This window comes from Trichechus manatus, unplaced genomic scaffold (genome assembly GCF_000243295.1).
Source record: "Trichechus manatus latirostris isolate Lorelei unplaced genomic scaffold, TriManLat1.0 scaffold00087, whole genome shotgun sequence".
Classification (NCBI taxonomy): domain Eukaryota; kingdom Metazoa; phylum Chordata; class Mammalia; order Sirenia; family Trichechidae; genus Trichechus; species Trichechus manatus.
This window is the reverse complement of record NW_004444023.1, coordinates 9,068,297-9,084,958: the sequence shown is the minus strand read 5'-3', so window position 1 is coordinate 9,084,958 and position 16,662 is coordinate 9,068,297. Positions and strand designations below refer to the sequence as shown.

Below are 16,662 nucleotides of genomic sequence, written 5' to 3'. Positions count from 1 at the left end.
TGTCAAGCTCAAGTATATTTTGTGATATTTTCACTGGGTTTAAATATTTTAAAACATTATCTCCAGGTTCATGGGATGAAGCTGGAGGGAAAATAAAGTTATACATTTAACTTTTCATTTTGAGAAATGGAGGTCAATTGAAATATGATCATGGTTCGACAGTAATATTAGCATATTTAAAATATTTTCAGGTAAAATTGAGAGTCACACAAAGATAAACTCAACAAGGTATCTTAGTGGATTTCTAAAAGAGATTAAGAAGTGACAAATAGAGACATGGTGTCCGGAATAAATTTTAGAATTGTTTCTGGGTTGATTATTCTGTATTATGCAATTATATCAACTATCCATGTTCGCAAGAAAAAGGATTCAGGATGGATTCTCCTGTTCCTGTTGTAAATATGAAAGAGCCAACTTAGAGCAGTAGGGGATTAGCCATTTTTAAGTGGGAATCATAGTCCAATTTGCTTATGAGTTTTGTTGCTTAAGAAATTTCCAAGGGAGTAAAATGGGCATGTTAAAAAAAAGATTGTCCTCAATAAGCGAAAATATTGTAACATACATCTTCCTGTAATAACAGCATAAAGTTGATGTAATTATTAAAGATTAAAAATGTGAAAAACAATGACCTAATAAATGTATACTCAAATCTGTCATAAAATATGAATATGAATTTTAGCTTACATGAACACTGAAAATGTTTAACACATTATAACACAAAGAAAAAATCAAAATATAATATTTTATAATCCATCAAATCATGGTCAAAATCCATCAAGCAATATTTTAAAACTATACAATTTGATAATAATTGCTCAGGAATAGCTCTGGTCTATTCGCTGACCATGACATTTTTAAATTAAGTGCAGAAAGTTTACTTCATCCAGAATGCCTCTTCCATTCACAATGCTGTTGATCTGGCCCAAGGAAGTATAATAACTCTTTTTTCTAATAGTATATGGTTCTCAGTGCTGTCCAGTAATTTCTCTAAATCATGGTGTCTGGATTCCACTTCTACGATCCTTAGAAACCCACAGCATGTCCCAATCTACCATCTCATGGCTTTCAACATTAGTTCATCACACCATATCATATGTTGTTACCCTGACATCATGGAACAGATAAAGGGACACCTCCACATTTCAAGTCTTCCCTGTATGTTGTCTTTCCTGCATTTCTAAGGATACTATCACTGTGTTTTCTCATTTGCCACATCTTACTCAGCCATAAGAGAAATGAAATCCTGATGCATGCTACATGGAAGAACACTGAAAACACCATGTTGAAATAAGTCAAATGATCTCACTTATATGAAATAAGCAAATATATAGAAACCAAAATATTGTTACCAGGGGAGGGAGGGGGAAAGGGGGACTGTTTGGGGGCATTGAGTTTATGTTAATGATCGTGGAATATTTTGGAAAAGGATAGGAGTAATAGTGGCACAACATGAAAATGTAATCAATGTTATTAAGTTGTAAATGTGGAAGTTGTGTTGGCAAATGTCTTGTGTATATTTTCACGATAAAAAAGGGTCATGTAGGTATATAATTTTATGGTCACATTCATGACTAGTGATGTAGATGTTAGGAGGGCAGAATCTGAAACTGCAAAATTTTATTATAGCCACATAAATATCCAAGGGACAGAGTGTGGAGACAACTCAGGTGCAAATTATTAGTATATAGTCCCAAAATTGTATACTGTTTTATCCTACCATGGAAAGAAATTATAGATGCCATTCAACCTTGAGAGCCTAAAGTGTACTGTTAGTGTGTTATGAAGTACCTCAGTGATGTGGGATAGACTTGATAGAAGAAAAACCATTCAGGCTAATTAAAAATGATTAAATTTTATTAATTAAAACATGACTACTAATACGTTCTAAATAAAATGGTAGCAAAATGCATATCAGTGGTTATGTGAATCCCACATATGTACTGCATTCTGATTCTTTTGATTCATCTCTCCTCCCTGATAACTGCTTTATTCAGTTACCAAGAGTACGATGATTTTTTCATTAATCTTTGATACACAACATCTATTTCTTTTCAAACGAGTGACCATTTCCCTTCTATTACTCCACCATATAAGCAGTCCCTGGTAGCTTATGATACTGCTGCAATGAAAAGTTCAATCTCTCAATGTTCTGGCCCGTTCTTTGTGTTTCATGGTCAGCTGGCAGAGCACTCCTTTCTGATAGTCCACAGTGGCCCCCCATCGTACCAACAAACTTGTAGAAAGGGACCCTGAACATATTAAATATGATGATTAAGTTTATAGTTTCATATCTGTTCTCTTCCCCTTTCCACAGTCTCATTCTCATTTATACAGTATTATATTTTAAAATTCAAAGTCCTTAATGTGAATGAACCCTACCTAATAAAGTAGGCGCTTTCATCTTACTGATCCCTTTCAGGGGAACATCATGATGGCACATCAAATGTCTGTGATGAAGGCATAAAATTAACACATTTCACACCTCCCAATGATTGACATTAATAATGTAGCTTTTTAAAGAAACCTCAAATATCAGAATAAAAATATTTTATAGACTGAATATAATTGGACCTTTCTACAGACATCCTTGTTCCTTTGACACTCAACATGTCATGCCTTTTAAATGATTTTGACTTGTAGTTACTCTGTAGAATTTAATATCTGAGATTGATTAATCTTTGAGAAGGACTAGAGATTTAATTTCCTCTAGAATGAATTCTCTGATGTTTGGTCCATTGTGAAAACTGGTTAAACGATTTACCACACTGAATACATTTGTGAGGTTTCTCTCCAGTATGAATTCTTTGGTGAATCTTGAAGTCAGACCGTTGCCTAAAGGCCTTGCTACATACAACACATTTGTAGGGTTTCTCTCCACTGTGAATTCTTTCATGATCCCACAGGTGTGAAAGTTTGATAAATGCCCTACCACATATATTACATTTGTGTGGCTTCTCTCCAGGATGTATATTCTGATGTCTAGTGAGGCTTGAGTACTGCTTAAATGCTTTGCCACATTCTTTACATTTGTAAGGTTTCTCCCCAGTATGAATTCTCTGATGAACGGTGAGGCTTGAATTTTGACTAAAGGCCTTGTCACATATATTACATTTATATGGTTTCTCTCCAGAATGGATTCTCTTATGCTGAGTAAGATTTGAACTCCCAGTAAAAGCTTTATCACATTCGTCACATTTGTAAGGCTTCTCTCCAGTATGAATTCTCTCATGACCCCAAAGGTGTGAACGTGTGGGAAAATCCTTACCACATTCATTACATTTGTAAGGTTTCTCACCAGTATGGATTCTCTTATGTTGAGTAAGGTTTGAATGCTCAGTAAAGGCTTTTCCACAGTCATTACATTTGAAAGGCTTTTCTCCAGTATGAATTCTCTCATGACCCCAAAGGTGTGAACGTATGGTAAAATCCTTGCCACATACATTACATTTATATGGTTTCTCTCCAGTATGGATTCTCTGATGCCTCCTGAGGTTTGAGAGCCGGTTAAAGGCTTTGCCACAGTCATCGCATTTGTAAGGTTTCTCTCCTGTATGAATTCTCTCATGACCCCACAGGTATGAACGTCTGGTAAATTCCTTACCACATTCATTACATTTGTAAGGTTTCTCTCCAGTGTGAATTCTCTTGTGCTGAGTAAGATTTGAACGCTCAGTAAAGGCTTTTCCACAGTCATGACATTTGAAAGGCTTCTCTCCAGTATGAATTCTCTTATGATCCCAAGGGTGTGAATATGTGGGAGAATCCTTACCACATTCATTACTTGTGTAAGGTTTCTCACCAGTATGGATTCTCTTATGTTGAGTAAGGTTTGAATGCTCAGTAAAGGCTTTTCCATAGTCATTACATTTGAAAGGCTTTTGTCCAGTATGAATTCTTTCATGACCCCGAAGATGTGAATGTATGGTAAAATCCTTGCCATATACATTACATTCATATGGTTTCTCTCCAGTATGGATTCTCTGATGCCTCCTGAGGTTTGAAAGCCGGTTAAAGGCTTTGCCACAGTCATCACATTTGTAAGGTTTCTCTCCTGTATGAATTCTCTCATGACCCCACAAGTATGACTGTCTGGTAAATTCCTTACCACATTCATTACATTTGTAAGGTTTCTCTCTAGTGTGAATTCTCTTGTGTTGAGTAAGATTTGAATGAATGGTAAAGGTTTTGCCACACTCACTACATTTGTAAGGTCTCTGCTCAGAATGAATTTTATGATGACTGTTGAGGATTGAGCATTGGCTAAAAGCCTTCCCACATTCATTACATTTGTAAGGTTTTTCTCCAGTGTGTATTTTCTGGTGTCGTGTGAGTAATAAAAGATGCATAATAACCTTCTCATATTTACTACAAATGTTGGTTTTGTCACTAGGAGTTCTTTGAAGTAGTGAAACTGAGGAGCCATTGTTGATAGACTTCTCAACTTGATTACAACCATACATTTTATCCTCAGTTTGAAACCTCTGCATTTTTGCCAGACGTGCCTGAAAGCTTAACCCAATGTTAGTTTGAAAATGTTTCCTATATTTTCTTCCTGCATAGCCTAAGTTATATTTTAGTTTTAACAAATTCCTTATAAATAAGTTATGTTTAAAACATTGATATGCACATTTTCTTACAGAAACACACTGTTCTGGTTGTAAATCAGTCCAGGATTTGTTAAGTTGTTGCCCTCTTACACCAGTGTAATTTTTGTCATGGGTCATAGTCACTTCTTTGTAATTTCGTTCATTATGTGCCCACTGACTCTTAACTTCATACTTGTTTTCCCAGACATCATTGAAGTAAAAATACTCAATACCATAGCTTTCTTGCTTTTCCATTATCACAGGTTGATATAATTCTTCTTTATTAATATTTTTTTCTGGTGGTAATTCCTTGACCACAAATCTAGCAGAGATATCTGAAAGACACATAAAAATCACAAGATTCATATTAGAGTTTGAATGCAAATGTTTTATATTGAGAAACAATATGCTCTTTTAATGAAAAGCTATGGAACTTTTCAGCTATGGTCTTCAAAGGTTTAGGAGCACAAAGTACAGAATTCCTCAATAAAGAAAGGGTGATTACATGTAGTTAAGGGTGTTTTCCCACAGCCACCCCAAAGCACACATCAACTCACAGGAGACATCCGGGTTACGTTAATACATGTTTAATATATAATTACTGAATACAAAAAAGCAAAAGCATAGCACTATGTGATATCATAGCAATCTACAACAAACTTACCTAATAATAAAATAGGTAAATGATAACTTAGAATTATAAAACAAAAATGGCAACGGGAAAATCAGAAAATTTTAGTATTACACTGTGGGAAGAATAACAAAATATTGTTCTAAATAACTGTTACAAAACTATAACCATGAAGAATAGGCTTTCTGGCAACATGAATAATCGATGCCTTGCTGTATACTCCATAATAGATACTGAAAAATTATCACCTATAAATTGTAAAAAAAATAAAACATTTAGTAATCCATGATCAATCTAGCAGGTTAATAGTAAGTAATCACAATTATACAAAATTATGTTCTTGTTAGGTGCCGTCGAGTTGGTTCTGATTCATAGCAACCGCATGTACAACAGAAACACTGTCCAGTCCTGTACCATCCTCAAAATTGTTGCTATGTTTGCACCCACGGTTGCAGCCACTTTGTCAATCCATCTTGACATGGATACAAAATTGTAGTGTGTGGAATTCCAAACAGTTCTCTCCTAAGGACAAAAGAAAGGACTTCTGTTCCAGAAGGAGCACACAATATGAGAATTGAAAGATATCTTGAGAATCACACAATATCATAAAGGTTAACAATGGGGAAGGGTGACATCAGCAAAAATGGTGGAGTTGAGTATTCCAAATGTCTGCCTACAAAAACAGTGAATAAACTGGCAAATGATATTAGAATCAACTCTCTCAGAATTCTAGAAATTAATCAAAGGTTCACAGCAACCAAACACATGCTTAGTCAAGAAAATGGCACCTAAATCTCAATTTAAGAGCTCTGTGGAGTTTTAACTTACCCTGACACCATCTCCTAGTCCCCAGCTCAGCAGTGGCCTTGAAGATGATAGTCCCCAAACCTGATACAGGTTTATAGTACCGGAGGGGACAGAACAAACTTTATTCTCAGAGAATAATGGTTGTTTTGACCTGATGGTGGCTCCCTGAAAAACTGGATGAAAAGGCGTGCCTTTATTTTGCCTAACTCAGAAATCTACCTGATGAAGATCCTACCCAGGGACCATTTTCTGAAAACACTTAAAGAAAATGTATTAGGAACTTCCACCTGGGGTAAGAGAAAACAGCTGGGACAAACAATAGACAGATGAAAAGCCTGGGAATAAAAACTGGGGAATGAGATGCTTTTGGGAATAAGGGATTTGACAGCTCCCACATAATTCCTTGGACTCTACAAGGTCATATGTATGCCCAGGTCTGGGTTCATGGTAAGAAAAGACCTGAGAAGCCCCAAAGCTTTTATCTCTGAGTGACTGTCAGGCTCTGTGCAAGCAGGAAGTGATGAAGGCTGTGGCAGAGTTCCTGAGTATCTAAGGTGTTCCCCAACACACATGCAAAGCCAATCTGCAAAGAGTGGGAGGTTTTTTTTTTCCCTCCAGGTGTTTTAGGTAATTTCTGCAGATCAGTACCGATGACTCAGACAAGTGAACAGACTTCAGTGGCCACAAAGGACAAAGAAAAGAAACCATACAAAATTAGCTCAGAGAAGTTAATAAACCAACAACAGCAATGACAACATTCAACAATAAACCATGGCGAAGGGGTAGAATCTGATTTTCAGAGTTGCCACAATATAATATTAAAACTCCAGCTTTCAACACACAATTAACAAGGCAGGCAAAGCAATAAGAAAGTATGCACCCATACACCACAAAAATGAAATTAACAGAAATTCTACTTAAGAAAGCCCAAGCAATGGACTAGTAGACACTTTAAATAAACTATTTTAAACATGCTCTAAGAGCTAAAGGAAAATATAGACAAAGTACTAAAGGAAACTAGGAGAACAAAGTTTTGACAAATAGAAAATAACAGTAAGAACAGAAAATATATAAAGGACACAAATGTAAATTTTGGAGCTGAAAAGAACAATAGCTAAAATGAAGAACTACCAAGAGAGGTTGAATAGCAGATTTGATCAGGAAGAAGAAAGTCAGCAAATCTGTAAATAGGTTCATTGAAACTACCCCAGTCTGAGGAGCAGAAAGTAAATATAATGAAGATAAATGAACAGAGCCTAAGAGACTTGTAAGGACACCATCAAGCATACCAAAATATGAATAATGGGAGTCCAAGAATGAGAGAAGAGAAAGGGACAGAAAGAATATTAGAAGATATAATGTCTCAAAACTTGCTAAATATGATGAAACGCATGAATCTACATATGTAAGAAGCTCAGCAAATCCTATGCAGGATAAACTTGAAGAGATCAAAACCAAGACACATCCAAAAGAAAGACAATGAAACAATCTGAAAGTAGCAAGACAGAAGCAACTAGTCACATACAAGGGGTCCTCAATAATATTAACAGCTGATCTCTTCTCAAAAACCATGGAGGCTAGAAGACAGTAGGATGACATGGAAAGTGCTGAAAGAAAAAACTCAACCAAGAATTCTGTATCTGGCAAAAAATACCCTTCAAAATGGAAGGAAAAATGAAGACATTCTCAGATAAACAGAAGTTGAGAGAGTTGATCACTATTAGACATTCCCTACCAGAAATGCTAAAGGGAGTTCTGTGGTTGAGGTTGTACAGAAGTTGAAACATTTGTACACTGCTGACAGCAGTGCAAAATGGTGCAGCTGCTATGGAAAAGTTTGGTGGTTCCAAACAGACTTACATATGGCCCAGCAATACCACTCCTAGTTATATATCAAAAAGAATTGTAAGCAGTGACTCAAATAGACACATCTACACCAACGTTCATTACAGCATTATTCAAAATAGCAAAAACGTGGAAACAACCCAAGTGCTCATGAACAGATGAAAGGATAAACAAAATGTGGTATATACAGTGAAACCTGTGAGAGCTGGAACTTGATAAGACTGCCTTGTTTTTCTGGGTCTCACAAGATTTCCACCTTTGACAGGGTGAAGTTTTACCATTTTTTTATTGCTCTTGAGTAGTGGAGAAAATTCGAGTTTTCCTTCTGACAGGTTTCTGCCTTACAGAGGTTCTGGCTTTTGCAGGTTTTACTGTATATACAATGGAATATTATTCAGCTAATAGATAAATGAAGTTCTAATACATGCCATCACATGAATGAACCTTGAAAACATTATGCTAAGTGAAATAAATGAGACACAAAAAGATAAATATTGTATGAATATGCTTATATGAAATATCTAAAATCGGCAAATCCATGAAGACGAAAGAAGATCGGTGGTGACGAGGTGCAGGGGAAATGCAGAATTAAAAAAAAAAAGATCCTCATTAAATGACAAGTCAATGAAATTAAAATGTCTTCCTTGAAACTTTATCCATCTGCTTGGTAAAGATAAATTAACCAGGATGCAGTGTTTCCTCAGTGTTATTTAATCAGTGATTCTCAGGCTTTCTCATGCATCAGAGTCACCTGGATGGCTTAATAGGGCAGAGATTTTTGGGTGCCAGGGCCAGAGTTTCTGATTCAGTAGACCTGAGAACACAGTGGTTCTCAAAGTAAACCAGCATGAGCAACACTTGGAAACTTACAGAAATGAAAATTCTCAGATCCCACCACAGATATATTGAATCAGGGACTATGTGGTGGTGCCCAGCAATCTGTGCTTTAACAGGTCCTTTCAGTGATTCTGATGCATACTCAAGTTTGAGAACCAATGGAGTACTGGATCCTGTAGAGAAGCAATGATATCTTCTGTTATAACAGCACACATTATAGTGACTGCAGTATGAAAGTTTTTTGTTTCAATGTTAACCGATATTCTAACATAACAAGATGCTCAGATTGGCATCATGAAGGAATTCCTTAATCTTTCACCATTATTACTGTCCATGGCCATTACCATTTTTTACACAAGACCTTCCTTGTCATTAGAGTAGATTAAGTCAACGTAGTCATGTTTTACATGTGTTATAATCGACAAAGACAGATCAGATAAGATGGTCATATTTCTGGAGATAGTCTGAGTCAATATAAGCTGAAGGACTTAAATGATAAAACAGTCATACAGTCTCAATGAACAACTAGGATAATAATGTTAATAATGATAATACAGCCTCACAAACCAATCCTACAATAAAAATATTGATTTTCACTGCCATTTAGCAATAAAATTATTGGGAAAAGTAGCTAAAAGAACATCTGTTGGCATGTTGCAAATGCAGTGGTCAAAACATGAATGTCCCTGTGGAGTTAAGTGATGATTTTTCTCACACTAGCTGATGGGACACAGTGGTCCCAGCTAGAGGGGAAAACAAAAAGCAGGGAAATTAAGACATTGTCAGATAAATAAAAACTCAGGGATTTTATCAATAGTAGACCTGCCCTACAGGAAAAGCTAAAGGGAGTCATTCAGGCTGAAATGAAAACACATTAGAGAGTAACTCAAATCTACATTAAAAAAAAAACAAAAATCATAAAGGTAACTAACCAGGTAAATACAAAATCAGTATTAATGTATTTTTCAGTAATATCTCTTTTTTCCTCCTGCATAATTTAAAAAACTACCGAAAACAATTATTATAAACATATGCTGATGAGCACACAATGCATAATGATGTAATTTGTGACACTAACAGTATGGAGAGAGGGATGGAATTATACAACAGCAAGTTTTAGTAAACTATTAAAACTCAGTTGGTATTAATTCAGACCAGATCATTATAAATTATGATGTTGTACCACATTTTTATGCAAATAATGCACGTTATATGTTTTCTGCCCACTGAGTCCTCCTGTGAGGTATTTTTCTAAGCACACTATGCTAATCTTTTTTAGAACAACATGTAAAAAAACTTAGCATAGCAAGCACATTTACAAAAATACCTCAGCAGGGGAGCAGGGCACAGTTGGCAAAAAAATGTATAACGTACGTATTTTGTGTAAAAATATGGTGATCGGACTTCCAGCAACATGGCACTCTAGGCAGAAGCACCACGCTGTCCCTCCACAGCAAAGATATGAAAAACTAAGCCAAACAGAGAAAACAGCAGTCCTGAAACCCTAAACATCAAATAAAGAGATAAAGAACTCAGCCAAGCACCCAATGGAATAAGAAACTGACAGAGAGGAGAGAGCGAGGAGACATACATGCAGAGGTCCCCTATCAGCTAACGCAGCACGGATCCGCCATCTTGCACTCCTATCAGAGACCAGTGAACAGGGGATACAAAAAAGCAGCTTCACGGAGCTTCCAGCAGGAGACAGAATAACTGGTAACAAGCGATATATGCTTTCCCATCCCCCACCCTTCTTCATCCCCACTCAGCCTCCTCTGCTTCCCACGGCCACAGTCTCTTGGCCAGGAAGCACCGGCTGCTTGGATTCAACCAACCTGCACTGGCCGACTCCCTGAGTGCCATTTGTTGGCTGCTGGTGTTGCTTTTTTCTGCTTCTTTTGATCTCTTCCTTACCTCTCACCACCTCCTCTTCCTTTTGCTCAAATACTTGGCTCCATGCGCCATCTTTGCTTCTTCCTGAAAGGCTGTGAAACTGTGCTCCAATGTTAAACTACTTCATGGTCCGTGCTGCCACGCTAGTGGGATCCTAGGGCTTTTATGTTGGTTTGTTTTGAATTGTGTTTTCTTTTTCTTTTGTCGCATATGGAGCCCGTTCTAGCCAGGCAGTACTGCGTGGCTTGGGACCTACCCCCTCAGCCTGCACAGATGTGCAGAGGGATCCCTGAGAGCATTTCTTTTTTCATAGTTTTTTTAATCCTGTTTTTTGGGGGGGTTTTGTTTTTTTTTTAAGTTTATTTTGTTATCTTTTCCCTCTTTGTCTTTCTTCATTACTCAGTTTTTTGTCTCCCTGTACCTTGCTTCTCTTCCTATCCCCTAAATACCTGGCACTGAGTGACACCTCTACACCTTCTAGCCAGGCTGTACTTCAACACCTGGGAACAACTTCCCCAGACCTCACAGCTGCACTGGTGGGATCCCTGGGAGCTTTGTTTTCTTTTTTCTTTCTAATTTTTATTTATTCTTATTTTCTATTCTTTTTTCTTCTTCTTCTCCCCCTTTTTTTTTCTCCATTTCATAGTCTCTCATCTCTCCACTCCAACAACAAGCTCTCCTAGCCCTCTTTTATGTTTGTATGTTTTTGGCTCCTGTTCCTCTCCTCTCTCCCATACCCATCTTACCTCTACACATCACAATCTCCCCCCTCCACCCTGCCTACCTGCACTGTGTGCTTAACATCACACCAACAAGCAGCACAGGCACGGCCTACCGGAACCTGCCCTGCATTGATTACCGGCCCGCCCTGGTGGCTGTAGAACCACAAACTACCCATCCCAGCAACTTCTCTTCAGCTAGACCTGCCCTGCTGTACCATATCTGAGCGACTAACCTTGCCAATTGGAGGAGGCAAAAAGTATCGCGCCTATAGATGAGCAAACAACAAATAACACACAGCACACGTGCTCAGACATAGCCAAATTAAAAAATAAACAACCACAGGATGAAACAAATCCGCAATCAATAAATAGAAAAATAACTACTGAATGCCCTGAAGACAGCAGACAACATCAAAACCTTTAAAAAACAGGACAGGATGGCGTCCAAAATAAACCACCAGATGACTTTTCGGTAGAAGAAAAGGTACTAGAACTATCTGACAGGGAATTCAAATCTCTAATATTCAGAATTATCCAAGAGTTGAAGCAAGAAGAAGACAAAAACGAGGAAGGAATAGACAAATTCATAGAAAAGGCAGACAAATTCATGGAAAATACAGACAAAAAAATGGAAGAATTCAGGAAAATAATGCAAGAACAAAATGCCAAAATAAATTCACAACTAGAAATTATACAAAAACAACAATTAGAAACCCAAAAGATAAACAACAAGATTTCAGAAATGGACAGTGTCATGGAAGGGCTGAGGAGCAGATTAAACAGTGGAAGACAGGATCAGCGGAACTGAAGACAAACACTTGGATACAACTCTGAGGAAAACTCAGAAAAAAGAACGAAGAAAAAGAGACCCTGAGAATTATGTGGGATACAATCAAAACCAAAACTTTGCAAGTAATCGGAGTTCCAGAACAGGGGAAGAAAACAGAAAACACAGACAGGATCATTGAAGAACTACTAACAGAAAACTTCCCCAATATCATGAAAGAGGAAAACCTGGCCACACAGGAAGCTCAACGAACCCCATATAGGACAGACCCCAAAAGAAAATCACTAAGGCATATCATAATCACACTCGCCAAAACCAAAGACAAAGAATCCTGAGAGCAGCTTCTGAAAAACAAGAAGTCACGTACAGAGGAGAAACAATAAGACTAAGCTCAGATTATTCGGCAGAAACCATGCAGTCAAGAAGGCAATGGGATGACACATATAAAACCTTGAATGAAGAAAATTGCCAGCCAAGAAAAGTATATCCTGCAAAAATATGGTGATCACCAGGGCAACAACTGAAAAAGTAAAAAAAAAATGTAATCAAAAAAATGAGAAGAGAATCAAAATAGTACAGTAGAAAATATCATCTAACACAAATGGAGGCCTTGAGAAATAAAAAATTTTAAGACATATAGAAAACAAATAGTAAAATGGCAAAAGTGCTTATCAGTAATTACATTAAATGTAAGTAGATTAAACTCTCCAATTAAAAGGCAGGGATTCACAGTACGGATTAAACACACACACACAAACATGTTTCAGAGGCAAAATCACACAAACTTAGGAGAAAATGAAATCAGGAAGAGCCAAGGTTATTCTATGTTTCCAGACTAGGTAGAAAGCTGGAAAATGCAAGATATGGGAGTAAAGAAAATGGGTCAAATTTCATGGGGATTGTGAGAAAGGCTCTGCCTATAAACCTTAGCTTAAATGCCTTAAAGACTGAGTTATGGTCCCCATTTAGTACTGAGGAATTAAATAGAGGATCTCTCTGTCCCCTGCCTTTACAGTCATTGGTGTTGTCAGCTGCTGTTGACTTCGCCCGTCTCATGGCGACGCCATGCACATAATCGAATCCTTGTGATCCACAAGGTTTTCACTGGCTGATTTACAAAAGTGGATTGCCAAGACTTTCTCCTAGTCCATTTTAATCTGAAATCCCGGCTGAAACCTGTTAAGCATCATAGCAACATGCAACCCTCCACTGAGGTGCACTGGCTGGAAATTGAGCCCAGGTCTACCACATAAAGGCTTAAACCACCCGTGAACCACCAATGACCACAATGTCTTTACAGTACTGCTAAGTCTCAAAAAGTTCCCACCAAGGCAGGGCAAAGGTGGAGTAGTCAGACACTTCCTGTGGTCCCTTTTACAACAAACACTCAAAAAAACAAGTGAATCAATTATATATGAAAATCTAGGAGCCCTGAACATCAAACATAAAGTTGACAAATTAGACTGAGCGGAAGGGGGAGGGAGAGATGTTTCAGAAGCCGACCTGACCTAGCTGGTAATGGCACCCTGCAGGCTGGATCAGCTGACGCAAGCAGAGAGGAAGCAGTGGCGCTCGGGACACGTTTTTCATATTGGGAGAGACTGAGTGGCAGAGAGTTGGATCAACCCTCCAGAACCAGCAAGAAATAGCGCTTGATCAGTGAAATATAAGTACAAGTGTCTAACCTACTGCGCGGATGAAAAAAAAAACATTCCTTTTGGGAAATATATCTCTCCCATTTACCTGCTCCCTCCCGCTCTGCTCTGGATCTCAGGTCCAGCTTCAGAGATTGCTGTGACCTCTGGGCCAGAAGTAGGACCTGTCAAGCTCCCTGAGCCATTCTCCTGGCTTTGGAGAGGGAACAAATTAACAAACAGGAAAAAATAATTGGCCAGCCCTCTAAGCCGGGAACTCAGGGCAGGCACAGCCCCTTTGCCTAGGCACAGGCATGAGACGTCCACGGACTCTGAATGCCTTGCACACTTGCATAGACCTGAGTGGGTCCATTTCAACTACCATAGGCCCTCATTAGCACAGTATACCAAGGTATATACCTGAAGCCCATTTTCATCTGTATTTGCTATAAGAGGGAGTGGCAGATTCATAACAGTTGACACTGCTCTGCCAGTTAAGCAGGGTGCTCACCTACCCACATAGAGGGCCTGAGGACTGGTGGCTCCACCCACTCCACCGAGCCACCTGCGACAGGGGTCCAAGAATAAGTGGTGCCTCCACCAGTCCTTACAGCCAACAGCATTCAGTGCTGACAGTCTGGCTGCAAAACCCACCTACCTCCACACTCTAGGGAACAGGGACACGCCTTCCACCCAGACCCTCAGGGGCAGCCATCAGCCCTCTGCCTTGATCAACCCATGATCCCCTACTGCAGCCAGATACCTGTGCCTACTCCAATCACCCCTGCCCTCTAGGACTGTAGGTGAGTGCCTGCACCATACACTCGGTGACCAATGACCTGGACACCTGAGTTGAATCCACACAAGAAAAGTAAATGGACTCTTGGGCTCACATACCTAGTAACAGCTCTAGCCACCTGGAGACGGACGTGAGAGCTTCAAAGACGCCAGTAATCAAACTAGCTCATATAAGCAGCCTATTTGAGTATATCAAAAGAAAAGAAACAAGAAGCTAGGACGCAGTACGCAAACATAAAATAAATAAATATGATAACTTATTGATAGCTCGGAGACAACAATCAATATTAAATCACATAAAGAGGCAGACCATGATGGCTTTAGCAAGCCACCATAACGAGTCGAAAAACCTTCTGGAAGAAGAGAACTTCTTGCAATTACTGGAGGTAGAATTCAAAAGATTAACATACGGAACTCTTAAAGAAATCAGGAAGGAGATCAGGCAAAACACAGAACAATGCAAGGAACACACAGACAAACCAACAGAGGAACTTAAGAAGGGTACTGAAGAGCATAATGACAAATTTAACAGGCTACAAGAATCCATAGTGCGATAGCAAACAGAAATCCAAAAGACCAACAATAAAATTTCAGAATTAGACAACTCAGTAGAAAGTCACAGGAGCAGAATTAAGGCAATGGAAGTCAGAATTAGTGAGATTAAAGATAAAGCACTTGACACCAACTTATTTGAGGAAAAATCAGATAAAAGAATTTAAAAAAATGAAGAAACCCTAAGAGTTATGTGAGACTGTATCAAGAGGAATAACCTACGAGTGACTGGAGGACCAGAACAGCGGGGGATATCAGAGAATACAGAGAATTGTTGAAGATTTGTTGGCAGAAAAATTCCCTGATAGCGTGAAAGATGAGAAGATATCTATTCAAGAAGCTCATTGAATCCCACAAAAGGCAGATTCCAAACGAAAGTCACCAATACATATTATAATCAAACTTGACAAAACTAAATATAAAGAAAGAATTTTAAGAGTGGCAAGGGATAAACAAAAAGTCACCTACAGAGGCGAGTCAATAAGACTGACTACTCAGAAGAACCCCTGCAGACAAGAAGGCAATGGGATGACATATATAAAGCCTTAAAAGAAAAAAACTGCCATCCAAGAATTATATATCCAGCAAAACTGTCTCTCAAATATGATGGCGAAATTAGGGCATTTCCAGACAAACAGGGGTTTAGGGAATTTGTAAAAACCAAACCAAAATTACAGGAGACACTAAAGGGAGTCGTCCGGTTAGAAAATCGGTAACATCAGATAACCCAAGACTAGAACACAGGACAGAGTAACCAGATATCAACACAGTTAAGGAAGTCACTAAAATAAATCAAAGCTAAAACACTGAAAATAGGGAAACAGAGACATGAATATGTAAAAGATGACAACATTAAAACAAAAGAGAGAGACTAAAAAATGTAGTCATAAATCTTCCATATGGAGACGAAGTCAAGGAGATATAAAGAAATAAAAGATTGGTTTCAACTTAGAAAAACAGGGGTAAACATTAAGGTAACCACAAAGAAAACTACAATTGTACACATCAAAATAAAAAACAAGAAAAACATAAAGACTCACCAAATACAAAATCAACAAGGAAAAAGACAAAAAGAAAATACATAAAGAAAAACAACTCAGCACAGAAAATTACGTGGAACAAAGCTGTCAACAACACAAAAAAATGACATCAAAATGACAGCACTAAACTCATACCTATCAATAATTACACTGAATGTAAATGGACTGCATGAACCAATAAAGAGACAGAGACAGGCAGAAGGGATAATAAAACACGATCCGTTTATATGTTGCCTACAAGAGACATACCTGAGACTTAAAGACACAAACAAAATCCACCACAAAGGATAAGAAAGGACACTATATACTGATTAAAGGGTCAATACACCAGGAGAACATAATCATAATAAATATTTACGCACCCAACAACAGGGCCCCAAAATACATAAAACAAACTCTTAACAGCATTGCAAAGAGAAATAGACAGCTCCACAATAACAGTAGGAGACTTCAACACACCACTTTTGATGAAGGACAGAACATCCAGAAAGAAGCTTAATAAAGACACTGAAAAGATAAATGCCACAGTC

General features: G+C 38.1%; 1 protein-coding gene across 2 annotated transcripts in view; it reads right to left on the bottom strand.

Annotated features, from left to right (window-relative positions):
- Nucleotides 1-1,882: 1,882 nt before the first annotated feature.
- Nucleotides 1,883-16,662, bottom strand: part of LOC101354853 (zinc finger protein 665) — a 24,690-nt gene continuing 9,910 nt past the window's right edge. For both annotated transcript variants that reach the window (XM_023736383.1, XM_012557144.2), the window contains one exon: nucleotides 1,883-4,921. In XM_023736383.1, coding sequence (XP_023592151.1) covers nucleotides 2,697-4,921 — 2,225 coding nt within the window. In that variant the 3' untranslated portion in view covers nucleotides 1,883-2,696. The remainder of the gene's footprint in view (nucleotides 4,922-16,662) is intronic.